A 17,022-nucleotide genomic window follows, 5' to 3' on the forward strand; every position below is an offset into this window, starting at 1 on the left:
ATTTTGAGATAGAATTCCACAATGGTTATGTTTGACTTTAAAATGTTTTAGCATGTAACAGCATATTTTAAGATAAACCCAACTATCACACTATTTACCAAGAAATTCTGCTCCTGAAAAGTAGGGAAACTATTTCTTAAGGAAATAGTTCAGAAGGAGAGTGTGATTAAAGATCTAGACAGGAGAGGTAGAGAAGGAGTGGGTGAAAATGATCATACATGTATGAAATTGTCAAAGAGTAAATAAAAGTATATATGTATGTAAGGATCATTATATGTAATAGAAAAAAAGAATTAGAAGTACATAATTGGCTAGCATAGTAATAAATTAGATTGATTAGTTAAAGTAAGGTTGATCAAGAAGCTAGCATTTGAAAATAATAAACCATTCCGAAGTTGGAAAACTGCCGGTGATACAAATACTAGTTTTAAAATCAGAAAATGTTGTCATCAAATTTTATTCTCAATCATGTGTTCCTTATCAATTGAAAAAGTATAAAAAACAAAAATCAAAAAAACCACAAACAATCCAGCAACAATAAAAACCCACAACAGATAGTGAGTCTTGAAGTTGACGGTTCAAAAGCCACTGTTGCAAAGAGCAATCTACAGCTAACCAAATTTCATTCCTTCCTTCTTTAGGACATACTGGAGACCCCGGAGAGAAAGGCTTTCCTGGAGTTGAAGGACCCCGGGGACCACCAGGCAGACCTGGACAGCCTGGCTCTTCTGGACCACCAGGGTATCCAGGTACCTTGCAAGAAAGCCTCGAAAGTCCCCCAAGCGTTCACGTGACTTGGTGTACCGGAGAGAGCTGTTCTTCACGGAAAGCCTTCTGCCTCTCAAGTGCCTCAGGGCAGGGCATGCACACTTTTACCTCTTCTTCATCCCAAACCCCAAACATTGATGACCTTACCCAGGGAGTGTTATTTACATGTCACAGTCTGAAAAACTTCTCCCCTGTCCCCAGGTGACCCAGGGATGCCTGGGCTCAAGGGCCATCCCGGAGAGAGGAAGTGGGAGACCCTGGGCCAAGAGGTTACGCAGGAGATCTAGGGAGGCCAGGTCCTCCTGGAGTAAAAGGTAAGTAGGGAGAATGCCAGCCCTCTAGAAAGGGCCAGCCCATTGGGGACAAAGTTGCAGCTCCTTTCCTGGGCTTGTGGCTCTGCCCCTAGCAGGCCTGTCTCTCCACAGTGCCATCAGCAGCTCTCCTGGTGGTGTGAGGTCATTGCCATCTTCACCTGCCTTCAGTGGGGGAAGGCCCAGGACCTTGGTGTTGCCGTCCTATTCCTTTGGAGGGCATGTTGTATCTGTCATGATGCTTTTGGCCACCCATTTGCCTCCAATGACAGTCAAACTTCATTTATACCCTTGATTCTGTTGGGTTGTGTCATGTGCCATTAAAAAAAAATAGACGGTATCCCAGCCTTCAGGGAGCCATTTCATAAGAGACACGGGTGTGGCTTCTAACACCAGAGCAGCTAGATTAAGTTTCTGCATGCTTAATGCCTTACATGTGTGTTGTAGCTTTGCAATTGAGCTTTCAGGAGACACAATGTATGTCCAAACCATGGCAGCAGAGCTGACAAGCATTTGAGCCCTGAGAATTGGTAAGGAAGGCATCAGGGAGTGATCTCCAGTGCCTTGGACCCCTCCCCCCTTAATAAAATGAAATTTCAGAATTAAAGGCATGCTTGTCCGTAGTAAGTTATTATAAACAAACTTATAATAAATAAATAAATGTGAAAACAAAATGTCTTGGACAGAGCAGAGCCGTTGGGTGATGGAGAGGTAGAAGGAGATGTCCCAGAGGCCCTGGGATCACTCCTCTACATCTGATAAGGGCATCCAGTCACACAGGGGAGGAACGCCAGCACTCAAGTTGCCAGGCCTATTTAAACTAGCAGAAACAGCTCAGCAGTCATTCAGCCTCTTAGTCACTAGCAGCTGCCATTAAAAACCTAGAATAATTGCAGGAATGCCCATTTCTTGAGTCACAAGGTACCACAAGCACTCTTGGTCCATCATGCCTACAGAGTGCATAGACCACGATCCATTTGGATGCGTATAGCATCAGAAGGGTGGTTCTTAATCTGTTATATGAAATAAAAGCATGGCAACAAAAACTAAGAATAAAAACGTTTTCAGCATGGTGCGTATTGATTAGGAAAAAAGTTCAGAAATAAGAGAGTGGTGCCCCAAAAGTGGCCACAGGGCTAAGTGGTGGACTTTAAGATTGTGGTACGAGGCAGGAAGACAAGAGGGCTTTTGAGAGAAAGAGAACCAACCCATTTAAACCATAGTCGCTGCCTTGGTTAGGTCTGGAATCACTTGTCCTGGTTGCAGGTTTTGATTTTTAGAGGCAATAGTGGTCTGGTTATTTGTCTGGAAATAGTGTGACAAAGTAGCATGCAGAATGGTCACTCTTAACATAGATTCATGTCCTTCCATTCTTCTGCCGCCCCCTCATTGCTCCATCTTGCCTATTATAGACAGATGGTTTTCTGGGCGCTCTGTGCATATCTCTAGCACAACCCCTGCAGAAGACGTTCTTACCAAGACAATACCATCTTCTGAAAACCAAGACCTTTTTATAATGTCCTTGGTACCAGCTGATACACAATATGTATTTTGGTTGGTGAATAAGTAGCTGTGAAGTTGGGGGGGGGAGTCAAACAGTAGGTGAGAAGCCAAGCTTTTTTGGGCCCACCGTGGCATCTTAGCTCCTTCTGTGTCCTCTTTTCTTCCTGTCAGCCCAGCTGTCTCCAGGTCATTGGCTTATATACATATATTAAAAGTTAGTAAAACCAAAGCACGTCCTAGCAGACTTAGAGATCATTTCTGGAATTAAATGTTTTATTGTTTTGAAAATCCAAATTCTTTTTCCCCCTCATCCTTTCTGCTCTTCACTCTTCAGCTTTCCAAAATTCTTAGGTTTTCAACAAGCAATAGGGTGGTGTGCATTTCTTAGTGTAATACCGCAGAGTGAGTGGAGAAGTCCTCCTTCGGAAGTTTCCACCACACTCAGGCATGTGCTGGCAGCCAAATCACTTGATGGGAGTTCTTGTTAGAACAAATGATCTCTTGATACTGCCTCCATGTTCCCTGACATTTGTGGTGATGGGAAAGCCAGACCCCTGATGAATTCAAAGCTCCACACAAAATGCTGAGACTGTTGCTCTGAGATTTTTTCCCCCCTCTGGTGGTTGTGGACATTTCCTGTCTCTGGCAACTCCTGCAGCCCTCCTGGGCTTCTCGTTGACTTCAACATTCTTCCAGTCTGGAAGAACTTGGTAGGGATCCAAAGGAAAACATTCTACATTGTCAAAGGCTCTCTCTCCACAGCCTTCCTACTCCACACAACGGGGAACATTTCCGAATGCCTGCAGGTGGCTGTAACACTCTTCCTTCCTTTTGGAACATTTATCAAATTGCTTCACTATGGCATTGCTTTAAAAAAAAAAAAAAAAAAAAGCTTCGTAGAAGTGAACTTGGTCCATAATGAAATCACTTTAAAAGTAATTGCTAATTGCCACCCAATGTTGTACACTGAAATAGAGAGTTTCTTGGGAAGTATTGGAAGGGAAAGGATCGAAGGGCATTTCACTCCTTGTGCACATGCCTGCTGCAGTACTCTTTTGCTACCACTCGGGGACGCTGTTTCACTGCACACTGCAAGCAAATGATTCAGCCAAACAGATCAAAAACAAAATAAAAAAAACAGTGGGATACATTGTTAAAACGAAAAGCATCACAGGATACATCCATTGTTGCAGTTTATCATGGCGATGTAAAAATGAAGCCCGATCCAGCAGAAACCCTTTGAACTGAGAAAACTAAATATTTGAAGTATGTTTTGAGTGAGGTACGGAGACCAACTCTCTTGTTTGAACAAACCAGCTGCTAACTCAGATGTGTTTGCTCATATGGACTGTATGGATTTTTGTGTCCTGCTTAGGTCCAGTCAAAATTAAACTTTAACTTAGACACAGGCTACAGGGGGCTTGGTTGCTCGCTTTATGCCGCTAAGTACATGTACTCGCTAAAAAGAAAACACCCCAATTTCTAGTTGTACATCCACACAAGATGAGGATGATGGAGACCTACTGAAAATTACCAGTGTGACAATACTATATGTGGATTGGGTATCTGGGCTAGTGGCATTAAAATAGTCCACTTTTGTGTTTGTAGAGAGGTAAGTGTCCATGTCCATGTGTGTACACTTGTGCGTGTGTGTGTGTGTGTGTGTGTGTGTGTAGGCCAGAGGTCAATGCTGGGTGTCTTCCTCAATTATTTTCCCCATTTTTTTTTTTTTTTTTTTTTTTTTTTTGAGACAGGATCTTTAACTCTCAGCTGAAGTTCCTCCCAGATGATCTAGTTTGTGTCAGATTGCCAACAAACAAAAACAAAACAAAACTAACTGGCCATTCACTGAAACGGGGATCCTGTCGCTCCCGGATTGGGCTAGAGTAGTTGGCCAATGAGCTTCAGGGATCTGCTTGTCTCCAGTCCCCCAGCGCTGGGGTTACAGACATGCACCCAGCTGTTTTCCATGTGTGAGTGCTGGTGAGGGAAACACAGGCCCTCATGCTTGTATCGTGGTCCCTTCACTATGAAGCATCTTCCCAGCCCTGCCAGCTCACTTTTGAAAGGTGCTTCGAGATGTCTTTTATGAGGAATAAAATGCCTTCCATCACAGAGCTATGACAATCAGAGCAACCCCCCTGCCCCCTCCCCCTCCCTTCCCCCCCCCCCCCCCCATTTCTGTAACTACATTATTCTCCTGTCTCCCACCACAGCACTTAGCAAACTGGATGTCATTGTCATTGTTTCTTTGTCCTGTCAGGTCAGGGATTATAGCTTTCTTGCTTCCCATTGTCTCTTCAGTTCTTGTCATGAGATATGCTCTTAGGGGATGGAACTGTGTGCATTAGGAAGCCATATTTATCCTTTCAGTAGGTACTCGTGTATTTGTTAGTGAAGAGTATTTTTTCAAATCTTAGTTTGGAATCTTTTCTTGATAAGTGTTCTCAAGGGTTTCCACCTTTGTTTATAGTTGTGAAGATTTCTCTTTCCCATCAGCATTAACGTAAGGGTGATCAGCTGCCTCACTTTACTTAGGACTATCGTAGGGTGTAGAATTTCCAGCGGTAAAAGGTTCTAGTCAGACAGGGACACACTGGTCACTCTATTAAAATGCAAACCTTACCAGTGCCCTGGTAGTACACAGTAGCATTTTTCTAGCTTTAAAACAAAAATATAACCTGAGAGTAGGAATTCTGTCCCCAAAAGTGGGCTGTCTAACACAGAGGGAAGACACAACGTGCTGGGGTGGAGGTTAGGGTTACTGACTAGAGGAAGAGCAAGGATACTGGCCCACGAGTGCAGCCGGTGCAGCCTTAAATGGTGGTTGTTAAACAGAAGGACGATCAGAGAGGTGAATACAAATTCCTCATTACCACGGGATGTGCTTTGTCAGCCTAATTGCCCTTCATCTGCCTGTATATATTTTATGCATGAACAACTTTCTGATTTAGAGATGGGATTGATAAAAGCTTTCAGTAAAAAGGGAAAATTATGTTTAAAACCCTGCCCAGATGTAGCTGCATTCAATTTAGAAAGATAACATTGGGTCATATAAGGGTCGGCCAGTTCAACAATGGCAAGGGGCTGGGCTGTGACAGCCCAGGATCTGGATGTGTTGATGTGACAATGGAGAGCTGGCAGAGGCTAGGACAGCTCTCCTTTAGCCAAGTCCCCAAAGCCATCAATCTTGGTGGCTAACACTGGAGACCAAAACACATAGAAATAGTAAAGTGGCCTCAAAATTTTATTATCATTTTAGATAGATTGCAATAAATATCCAGATTTGGCAGATGGAGAAGGTCATTGTGTTCTTTTGGTGCAAACTTGAAATACTGGCTCATAAAATAGGAAAGAGGATTGGAAAATAAACTAAGCCAGGACTGTGAAAAGTGGCTAGAAAATAAGAGATTTAGGGAAAATAGGGACGCACTCTCCACTCTCTTTTTCAGTGCAAGAAAATATGGCTCATTTAAGTCAATCTAAATTTGAGATCTTAAAATGAGAATAACAGTTGTCTTTTTAAAGTACTAATGATAAATAGAATGGAGCCAATAACTGTGGTATCCTCCAATAAGGATTCACTGAACAAAGAGTAACCAGCACTCAAATTATTTACCCACAGGTAGCTCTCTCTAACTTCTCTGAATCATAGTTGTTCCACAAATGTGTTAGAGAAAAACATGAAATGGCGGCGTTCTCTTTCACATTCTCCCTATCTCCTCAACCTTCACTCTCCTTTCTTCACTTTTTTTAAGTCACTCACCAAGTCAACAAGTGTTTGTTCAATACTCATGAGGTGTAGGAACTATGTTCAGTGTGGAGATAGATAGAAAGACCAGCAGGGCTTGTGGGCACTGTAGGGACCACTTTCCATGCATTTGGTCACACAAGATGAGCATATTGTTATCGCAAACAGATAGAATGTTAATATGAGTGAGTGGTGGACTGTGTGGAGGAAAGCTTACTTCCTGGTGAGAATGAGCAACCACTGGGCGGGAAATCCAGCGAACTCAGAAGGTCATTCATTGGACTTGGCCAAAGGCTGAGACACTCATCTTCTTAGAATTGTACAAGATCCATGGGACCACCTGTGGCTGGGCTCTGCACCCAAGAGGGACTCTGACGCTTTACCTGTCTGTTTCCTCCCTCTCTGCTCCCTTGCTTCTGCCCTCCTCAACTTAGTGCTGGCCTATTAAGAAACTATCATTTGAAAAAGTCAAGCACAGCCCAATGTCTACTGATGGAAACTCCCTAGGTACAATTATCACTGGATGCATTTGATGACAATAGAAGAAGTAAGTAAGTAATGGCAGGCTGGGAACTCTGCTTAGAGAACTCTACAATGCCTTTTGGTTAATCCAATCTCATGGGTACCGACATCAGTGGAGGCATAAAGTCTGGGTTCAGAGCCTGGGTTTGAATTTAGAGATCACCACAAAGTCAGTTCATATGCTGTAAGAAAGTATAAGGACTATTCTGAGAGGACTAGCTGCAGAGAACTAGCCACAGCTGAGCTTGACTTCAGGTCTGTTTTCCAGTGTAGTACAGTGCTTAATGCAAACCAAGAGGAACAGGAAGTCCTCAAACACCACAGCAGGAACCGTCCTGTTGTTATGGCTCATTACCATGACTACATCTGGTAGGAGTTAGGACCAGCATACCCTGCTGGAAAGTGAAAACTCAATCTGGGAAGCAGCAAGCCTGGATTTATTGTCATCCAACCTCTATCTTTGTCTAAAAAGACTGATCAACATCAAACTAAAGGTCACTTCCTGCACCGGAATGTGGCAATTCTAGACAATCTCCTCCCATCGTGACATAGTTACAAATCAAGCCAAAGAAACATATTTGTTAAGTCTTCTTGTCAGAAAATCTTCATGAAATGAGCATGCTGAAAAGCTCTCATGCTAGACTTTTACCTCTGTGATGACCTCCAAACAGCGAGATCTGTCAGCTTTCCTCCCTTTGACTCATGTTCCCCTGGCGTAGGCATGGGATTGTAGCCACACTAGGAATCAAAAGCTGCTCTAACCTGTGTGTTGTGTTTCAGGGCCCCCAGGGTCTCCTGGCCTGAATGGCTTGCATGGTCTGAAAGGAGAAAAAGGAGCAAAAGGCACCTCAGGTAAGACACTCATTGGTGACTTTGATCAGTGGACCTGGAGATGAAATGAAACCCTTCCCCAGTATTTTTTCACATCATGACATTTGGGGATGAGTCCAAAAGGATAGCATTGGGTAGAGACCGTGTTGGAAGTGTTTCCAGTTCTGTGAATGGCTTATGTGAAAGGGACATTTAAGAAACCTTGATGCAAGGGAATGGTACTTAGTAGTACTTTTCTTTTTACTGCTTAGGTTTGTCTACTTGAATACTCTGAATTATTGCTAAAATGGGACCCGATTGCAAGACGTTATGAAAAACAAATAGCCTTGTTAATTTTAAAATGTATATTGCTTTGTTTTAAGTATGCCAACGGCTTATACAACCAAGACGATTTAATTAGTGGTGCTGGCACTCTTACTGCTACTGTCAAAAATTGCTTGAATAATATTGTATTAGTTTCTTAAGTTTTATTTTTATAATGTTCAATTATGTGTATCTATGTGGGAGTATATGAGCGTGAGTACAGGTGCTGGAGGAGGCTGGAGGTCTTGGCTTTCCTTGGAGCTGGAGTTACAGGCAGTTATTTTTGAGTGGTACAGCATGGTTGCTGTGAATCAAACTCTTGTCCTCTCAGAAAGCAGCAAGTGCTCTTAACTGCTGAGCCATCGCTCCAGCTCCCAACCTGCCTTTGTTTTTGATGTCACAAATGGGTTAATCTTCAACCACTGGGCTTTAGCTTGTTCCATTAAAAAGTCTACTGTATTATTCTCTCATTAAAATGGCCTACAATCAGACATAGTAGCTGAACCCAACTTGTACATCTGAATAATGATTAGTAAAAGGATTTTACAGTTAGGTGTGACTCTACTTTTGGAGAGAGATGGGATCTTTATAGATTTTGGATGTTCAAACAGTGACTTAGATCATATAAAATTTGTTTGTTGGCTCTTTCACTTGGTCTGATTAAATATGTAAGTGACCCCCTCAAAGAAACCAAAGATAATTTCTTCCCTTTTAATGGGAAGCTCCAAAGTATAGTAGTTCATATGGTAGCCCAGTCTCCACTCAGACTTCTAAGCAATTTTTCACAGCTATACAGTCATATCTCTTGTTTTTGCTTTGTGAAACTGTCCCTAAACTAATGTTTTTTAAAAATCTGAGACATAATCCCCAAAAGAAACCAAGCCTGTGGTTGGTCATTGCAATGAGTCATAAGAAAGAAATGGGGATTCAAGGAATTGAGTATCATTGCATCCAGAGTTTGGTCTCAGCAGAAGCATCCACTTTCTCTGCCATACTCCTGCTGGGGGCTGGAGCCTTTTTAGGTTCTGTGACAGGTATAAACAAGGAGGAGATTGTAAGACTGATGGTGTTTTTCTCATTAAGGTTTGTTTGAAATGGGTCCACCTGGGCCAATAGGAATGCCTGGGCTAAAAGGAGAGAGAGGTGACCCTGGAAGCCCAGGGATTTCTCCCCCAGGCCTTCCTGGAGAAAAAGGCCTCCCAGGACCTCCAGGTAAGAAACAGCATGCTTTGATATTTCCTCAAGAACTAGTTGAAAACATTTTAGATGTGACAGAGCTAACATATGACCTCGTGCTTCCACAGGGAGACCAGGACTGCCTGGTCCCGCAGGTGCCCCAGGAAGAGCTGCTAAGGGTTACATTCCTTATCCAGGTCCACCTGGAGACTGGGGACCTCCTGGCCCTGATGGTCCAAGAGGTATGATGGCATTGTGGCAGAGGATGGCAGTAGTGTCTTCTTTAGAAACTATAAGCTAGACGTGGCTGTAGCATCTCACAGAGAAGTGCCAAAGCTGCTCTACCAACTTAGAAGATGGATAAGTGAGATGCACCTGGGCAGGCAGTATAGTTAGCAGTCATCTCCTAGGACAAAAAATAGAACACAAACACACACACACACACACACACACACACACACACACACAACTCTTCTATATCAACTGCATCAAATGCCTGCTGTCCTGGTACAAACACAGGTAGAACAAGCATTTCCAATCACTAGATAGACACTGCCAGTCTTAAGTGCCTACTGGGAAAGATTTGTGCTTTCTTTGTTTTCTAGCATCTGTCTTCTACCCCAGAGGGGCAGGACCCTTGCCTGTCATGTACACAGAAAGTCTGCACATGGGCTGCACATGCTTCACAGGGATGAGCTCTGGCAGGGCAGGATTCTGGAAGTTATTAACAGCTAAAAGAAGTGGTGGTAGACTGGGTTGGTCTGGGAGACTGGTGAAGAACACGGGTTAGTGGTGGATTCTTCCTTACTGATAGCCGCATTCACACTGGCTTATCGAACTCATATGGAGACATGGACCTGCCATCTTGGATATTGTTTTTAGAACTATAGTAAGAGTGGGATTGTATAGAGAAAATAAAAGCAACTAAAAACTGTGCTTGGAAGTCTAGAAGTTAAGTGGAAATATAGTTGGGGTCAGCTCACTCCTATGTATAGATATTTCTTTTAAAATAAGATTACAATTCTGAGGACACATTCATATTTAATTATTCATATTTTTCTGAAAACTTCCTCCATCCATTCGTCTATCCATCTATTGACCCATTCATCCATGTAACCTTCAACCCACTCACCTGTCCATCCATCCAACCATCTGCGCACTCACCCACCTATCCATTCACTCCTCCGTTCACACGGTCACACATCTCTCCATCCATTTAACCACCCACACACTCAGCCATCCACTAATTCATCCATCCATCCATCCTGTGAAAACAGTGAGATGGTTGAGGAGATACAATCCATTAGCTGATCCTTTCCAAATGGCTCAGATGAGAAAGAGGTCTATTATAAGTCAACTTAGTTGAGCAGTTACTAACCTAACTTTTCTCGGCTTAGACCCTATAGCACACAGTTTCTATTTACCTTCTAACATTGTTGATTGCCTGGTGCTTCTGATTCTCTGCATCCCTTGTTTCCAAATTACTGTAGTTCTTTCCCTAAGAAGCTCTCAAACCACCAATACTCACCTTTGGCTTTGACTGAAAGAATGTTTTTACCTCCTCCCTTTGTCAGGAGTACCTGGGCCTCCAGGTCCCCCTGGGAGTGTCGACCTTCTGAAAGGGGATCCTGGTGACTGGGGTTTGCCGGGACTACCGGGCTCCCCAGGCCCACCAGGCCCTCCTGGGTGTCCAGGTGCCCCAGGATGTGATGGCAAAGATGGCCAGAAAGGTATGAATGTTGGTATTCCTATTTCTTGTGGAAACAATGTTGCCATTTTTAAAATGTCCTGGTTTTCTCTAAAAAGTCCTCAAGTTGGAGTAAAAATCGAAAGAAAGATGCACAGGGGCTGGAATTGGTAAAATGCCCTGGGTTTCTTGTCCAGTGTCTCATGGATGGGGTGGTGGTGCTCTCTCGTTATCCCAGTGTCTCATGGATGGGGTGGTGGTGCTCTCTTCTTATCTCAGCATTTGGGAGGCAGAAGCAGGGGAGCTGGAGTTCACAATAACTCTTGGCTATACACTGAGTCTTAAATAACTAAGCCAGAAAAGAAAGAGAATGAATCCTCTGGGTCAGAATTGAGCTAGAGAAATAGAAGGAACCTTGTGTGTGTGATTTAAAGATGTAGAAGCCACATGTAAGGGGTGATGCATGGTGGCTCCTGTGTGCAATCCCAGCATAGGGAAGCCTGACACATGAGAATTTCTGTGTCTAAGACCAGCTTGGGCTGCATAGAGCATTCCAGGACAACCCAAGCTATAGAGTAGGACCGGGTCTAAAAAATACCCCACTCCCCATAAATTTCTTTAAAAAAAAAACATGTAGAATTAAGTCTTCTATTTTATCCAATAAAATATGTTAAAATATTATTGTTTTATTTATATAATCAGCTTAAAGCTACCGAGCAGATATTGTCCTTTATTAATCATCAAACCCAGTATGCCACACCCACTGCCTGTCATTGAAACTCAGTGTGTGTGTGTGTCAACTTATTACAGCCCAGCCCAGTATGGACTGACCACATTTCATGTGCTCACTAGACATGTGTAGCTAGGAAAAGTGACTCCTGGAACACTTTTGTTGAAAGGGGACTACTGAATATTTTTTTCAACTTCTTTATTTTATAAGAGGTCTGGGTTCCAAAATCCCACCTCTGAAATTTCCAAAAAGAGCCCAGCACTGAGAACCTTGCCTGAGTTCTGAACCCAATACGAAACCCAGCAAAAGATTAAGGCAGGCTGGGGGGTGGGGGCGTGGGGGAGAACGACCAAAATTATCCCAAGCCTGCGATCACCACACTGCAGAGGCTCTCTGTGGGACTGTGAGGTATACATCTATGCAACAGCATGCAGCCACCTCCTTTATCTCTATCGAACAAGCTACACAGTCTTCTGTAAAATCAGCTGCCATGCTGTAACTTACATCCTCAAGCCTGTGGGCTTTTGCTCATTGAATATCAGAATCAGACAGACATGCCATCAAGAAGAGAAAGGGAGCTGACACATTTGCAGCATGCCTCCTCACCTGGACAGGAGCTGCCGAGCTGGGGAAACAGCATGACAACCTAATCACCATGACCGGCCAAGGACAGAGGAGATGTTAGAAATAGTGGTGGACGAGGCTGATGAGATGGTTTGGTGACTGCAAGAGCACTTGCTGTACAAGTGTGACAAACTCAGTTTAATCCCTGCAAGTAGAAAAGTGACGCCACTACAGTATTCTATGATCTCCACACATGAACGGGAGCATGCACATACCCCTCCTTCCACACACACTCACACTCATACATACATGCACAGTCACTCACATACACATGCAATTTTAATACTTTTAAAAAGTGACTATTAGTGAAACCACTGTCTATGCTTCTGGCTTCACTCCCATTCTAGGAGGTACACCAACCAGTCCATGCTTTCTTATAACAAGGGTAGGGCGTTCTTCAGTCTACAAATATGTACTGGGCACCTACTAGAGGCCAGAGATACTCAAATAGCATCCACATGGACCACCAAGGAGAGGATACTGTAGGTGGGCCTGACTCTAAGGAACTCTAGCCAGGCAGACACCTTCCCCCCTGTACCTCTCTTTTTTTCCCACCCAGTTCTAATCTTTTGCTGTCCCCTGGATACAGAGCTTTGCATTTTCATATAGTTCATACAGTTTTGGCTTGATAGCCCTTCTCATTGGCCCCTGGGGCTCTTTTGCAGAGGTAGTTCTCAGCCTCCCAGAGTGAGGCAAAGCTCCTCCCCCACACTGGCTCTGCTCTGCTCTTTCTTGGAGCAGAACTTACAGCTGCTCATCCAGTTCGAGTCCCTGTAACGCTCTCTTCTGTGCCCTCATCCTTATCTTTCCTTTAGGACCAATGGGATTCCCAGGGCCTCCGGGGCCACCTGGGCTTCCTGGGGCACCAGGAGAGAAGGGACTACCTGGACCTCCAGGCAGGAAAGGACCAATAGGCCCTCCAGGTAAGCTCCCGGTGGCCATCATCTCCTAAGGCATGTCCCTCCAGCCTCCCGTCTAAGCAGTTACTATGAGGGTCAGCCTTCAGAAGCCATTGCTACATACTTGCAAGCTAAGCCCTTCTGATATAAAGAGATTATTTGTATCAGACTGTTCCATCGAGTCTCAAGTCTGATAAACTACCAGAACAAACACGTTTAAGAATTAAACGCTGATGTCACATAGATTATTTATAAAGGAATAAATATCTCAGTGTTTTTCACCCATGAGACAGAGGGAGTTGACTGTCATTAGGATTGCTTGTTTACTTCTTCTCCTCAAATTTCCATACATGTCTTATCTGTTTTCTGAAAAAAAAAATGCATTAGTTCCTATGGGATGAAAGGCTATTTACCTTATTGCATATGTAGCCAATATTTTTTAACCATAAGGATGAATTGGGAAGAGAAAGGACAAACAGACATATGTGTGGAAGGTTAGTGGAAGAAATGTCTCTAAAGATCCCAAAACAGTATCATAGATATTTAGTGATAATTCAGATTGTTTTGCAATGTTTGTAGCACCATAATCCAAGGGACAAATAAAGCACACAACTTCCCCAGTGCTCATGGTAGAGCAAGACAAAGGGGCGATACTTGGACTCTTTTTCTTCCTTTCTGTGCATATAGACTACGAAGTGTGACAAATTAATACAGGATTTTCAGAAGCCTTTAAGTGCCACACTTCCTATATAGTCATTCAGGACACATTCGCCATAGAAAATCAACTAGAATTGTCTGTTTCTCAAGAGAGTTTCATTTCAAGTCCTTGTAAAGATGAAAACTCCATTAGTACAAAATCATAGCGGTTCCCATCAATCACAACGGTGCAAACTCTTTATGTAAATACAACGTTGTCACTCCGCTTGTCACTGATGCTCCCTCAAATTATTATTTATGTTCTCAGCCATCGGTTTCACTTTTGTCCTCACTCACAAATTTAAATTTTCTTTCCATCATGTGAAAAATGTTGCCTCGTTGTGCATTTCTGCGATGGACCTCTCCAGGCTGCAGAGGTAAGTGTGATGGGAAATGGATAATTTCCCGACTCTATTTGCCTGTCACCCTTGCATTTACCCTTCCCACTATGTTTGTGAGTTAAGCTGTTGCATTTTTTTTTTTTTGTAAGTGGGGTTTCTGGAGTCATCGTAGGTTTTAATGTCTTGACTTCGTCGCTGCAGCTGTAGTGACTTCATAGTAGTGTCCGGGTGAGGACCTCATTACAGGGTGTCAGGGTGAGGTAGGCATTCAGCTCATAGAATTTCAGTGCAGGCTGTAAATAGAAGTGCTCTCATTGTTGCATGCCACCGGGCACGACAGTGGGGCTCCTCTTATTATTCCCACAACTTAAACATGTACAACGTCTTCAGAGTGAGCAGCACCAACATTACTAAAAGATGGGCCCTTACACCCTACAAGAGACACGCATCCATTCTCAGGAACAGATTTATTTGTATGTCAAAAGAAAAATGCTTACATAATACTCTATCATGCAAAAACAAGGTGTGATTTTGTATCTGGCATTCTCACAAAAGAATTAAAAATGTTTCTAAAGGGGGGAAAACAGGCATGTGTGGCAGTTCATGTACGTAATTCCAGCATTCGGAAGATAAGACAAAAGGATTTGCCATGCCTTCTAGGCTAGGCTGGCCTATAGACTGAGATCTTTTCTCAAAAAATCCACCATAAAGGGACTGCAGAGCTGGCTCAATAGCTCAGAGCACTGGATGCTGTTCCAGAGGACCAGGGTTTGATTCCCAGCATCCGGTACATAGCAACTCACAATTTTCTCACCCTTTCCGGCCTCCACAGCCACCAGGCATGCACATGGTACAGAGATGTACACGCAATCAAACACCCAGAATTAACACCAGAATTAAAGGGAAATTGTAAACTCACCCCACCCCCAAAATTTTTTTAAAAAGAGGAAAAAGAAAGAAATTATGAAGATGTGTGTTTTTTTTTTCCAGGTATTAGTTATTATTCTAAAGAAAATTGCCCTGAAAAAAGACCCATATATTACTTCTAGGGGTTTCAGAAGACCCAATTTATCACTTTTCTCTCAACTTCTGCTTTATTAAAAGATAAAGGAAAACAGAACAAAAACTTAAAAAAAAAAAAACCCATATTATTTTAAATATTCATCGTTTGAAACTAAAGTTGGATATTGAATGCGTTTTCATTTCTGCTTCTCTGTATAATAAATTGAAATTCACTCAAAGATGATATGAATACAAACAATATTTTCCAAGTGTCAGACCCTCGGTGTGGTGGTTCTCAAGGTCAGATTGCCTGCTCAACACTATTCATCTTGCTTGAGAGCGTGGTAGGAATGTACACGTACACATTGGATCCCACTTCAGAGACTGCTTTCTAACCACCTGGTCTATAATTCTGATGTGCTGAACTCAGCTCTGCAGTGGTGCTTCTCAGCTCTGGGGCGCTCTAACATCCCTTGAAGAGTTAAAATCATACCAAGTCTCGGGTTTCTCCTCATAATTTCCCACCAGCAAAAAAAACGTTTGAAAATCCCCTGTGGCTGGATTTGTCAAGCACCGCAGTATTCCTTGGGGCGGGGGCCCAGATAACCATCTGTCTTTGTGGTCACATAGATCATTCCACCATTCACTCAAGATTGAAAAGTCACTGCATGAGCGCCTCTGGCCAGCCTGAAGTATGTAGGGGTAACTGATACTAGGCAAATGCAGTATACTAAACCTCCCCCCCCTTAGGAGCCCCACCCCAAGTTCCTCTTGCAGTGACACCTATGGCTAGCTCACTAGTAAAAAATGGCACAGAGGCTGGAAATCCCCTGAAAGTCATCAAAGTATTGCTACATCCATCAAGAACCAGTAATCTCTATTTCTGCGTTCACTGGCCATTCATCTCTCATCCCAGCAGTCAGTCAATTGGTCTCTTAATCCACAAAGGCTTTCTAGAAGCCTCGTGTGTCCCTGCATGGAGCAAGGCAAATTTCTAAGATTGTGGAACTTACACTGGACTGTTGAAGGGTCTTGTTAAGATTTTAGCACTGTGTCGGGAATCCATCGTGTACCAGAGACTGCACAAAGAGCTGTGAACCTGTTACACAGTAGTGATTTCAACCGCAGGTGAACCCGGGCCTCCTGCAGATGTAGATGCCTGTCCTCAAATCCCAGGACTTCCTGGAGTGCCAGGCCCAAGAGGACCAGAAGGAGCTATGGGGGTCCCTGGACAGAGAGGCCCCCCTGGAGCAGGTATGAGCTTCTCTGAGTTCACTGTTGAAATGAAAATCTAAGTGTTTTATGATGTTGCTCTTCAAGACGACTGTAAATAACTTCACAGCAAATCGGTGAAAACTTCCTTCTTCTCTCTCTTTCTCTCTCTCTTTCTCTTTCTCTCTCTTTCTTTCTCTCTCTTTCTTTCTTTCTTTCTTTTGTATATGTGTCAACACAAAGGGAATTGGATTCTAGATCCACACATCCTTTCTATTCCTGTGTTGAACTCCTATTGAAAGCTTTTAGATGTGGCCAGGTCCATAGCACGTCAGAGTAGGTGCCCTGCTTTCATAACTATTGGCTTGGTTTTCAGCAACAACAAAAGCACAAACACAAGCAAAAATAATAAACCAACCAACCAACCAAACAAACAAAAACAATTGAATCGGGAACCAGTGGAGTAGAAACAGCCTGTGAGAAGAAACAGTGTAAGGAACCACTGAGAAGATGGAAGCGGAAAAGATGGGGAGTGTTTCTAGATTTCGGCAATGGCTGCATTGTTCCTGGAACTGCCCTGATGAGCACTGGTCAGTCATTGTCAGGGTGGGAAGACCATCCTTAGCACACAAACCAAACTGTCCTGGAAAAAGCAGTCTCCGCATA

At 43.3% G+C, this 17,022-nt stretch overlaps 1 protein-coding gene across 1 annotated transcript in view; it reads left to right on the plus strand.

The window, feature by feature from the left end:
• Window positions 1-17,022, plus strand: part of Col4a4 (collagen type IV alpha 4 chain) — a 113,374-nt gene that overhangs the window by 86,474 nt on the left and 9,878 nt on the right. The window contains 10 exon segments of the mRNA XM_051153994.1: window positions 642-749; window positions 970-1,007; window positions 1,010-1,082; window positions 7,636-7,707; window positions 9,073-9,201; window positions 9,294-9,407; window positions 10,740-10,895; window positions 13,022-13,129; window positions 14,170-14,178; window positions 16,273-16,398. Coding sequence (XP_051009951.1) covers window positions 642-749; window positions 970-1,007; window positions 1,010-1,082; window positions 7,636-7,707; window positions 9,073-9,201; window positions 9,294-9,407; window positions 10,740-10,895; window positions 13,022-13,129; window positions 14,170-14,178; window positions 16,273-16,398 — 933 coding nt within the window.

The sequence above is a fragment of the Acomys russatus genome, chromosome 12, assembly GCF_903995435.1.
Source record: "Acomys russatus chromosome 12, mAcoRus1.1, whole genome shotgun sequence".
NCBI lineage: Eukaryota > Metazoa > Chordata > Mammalia > Rodentia > Muridae > Acomys > Acomys russatus.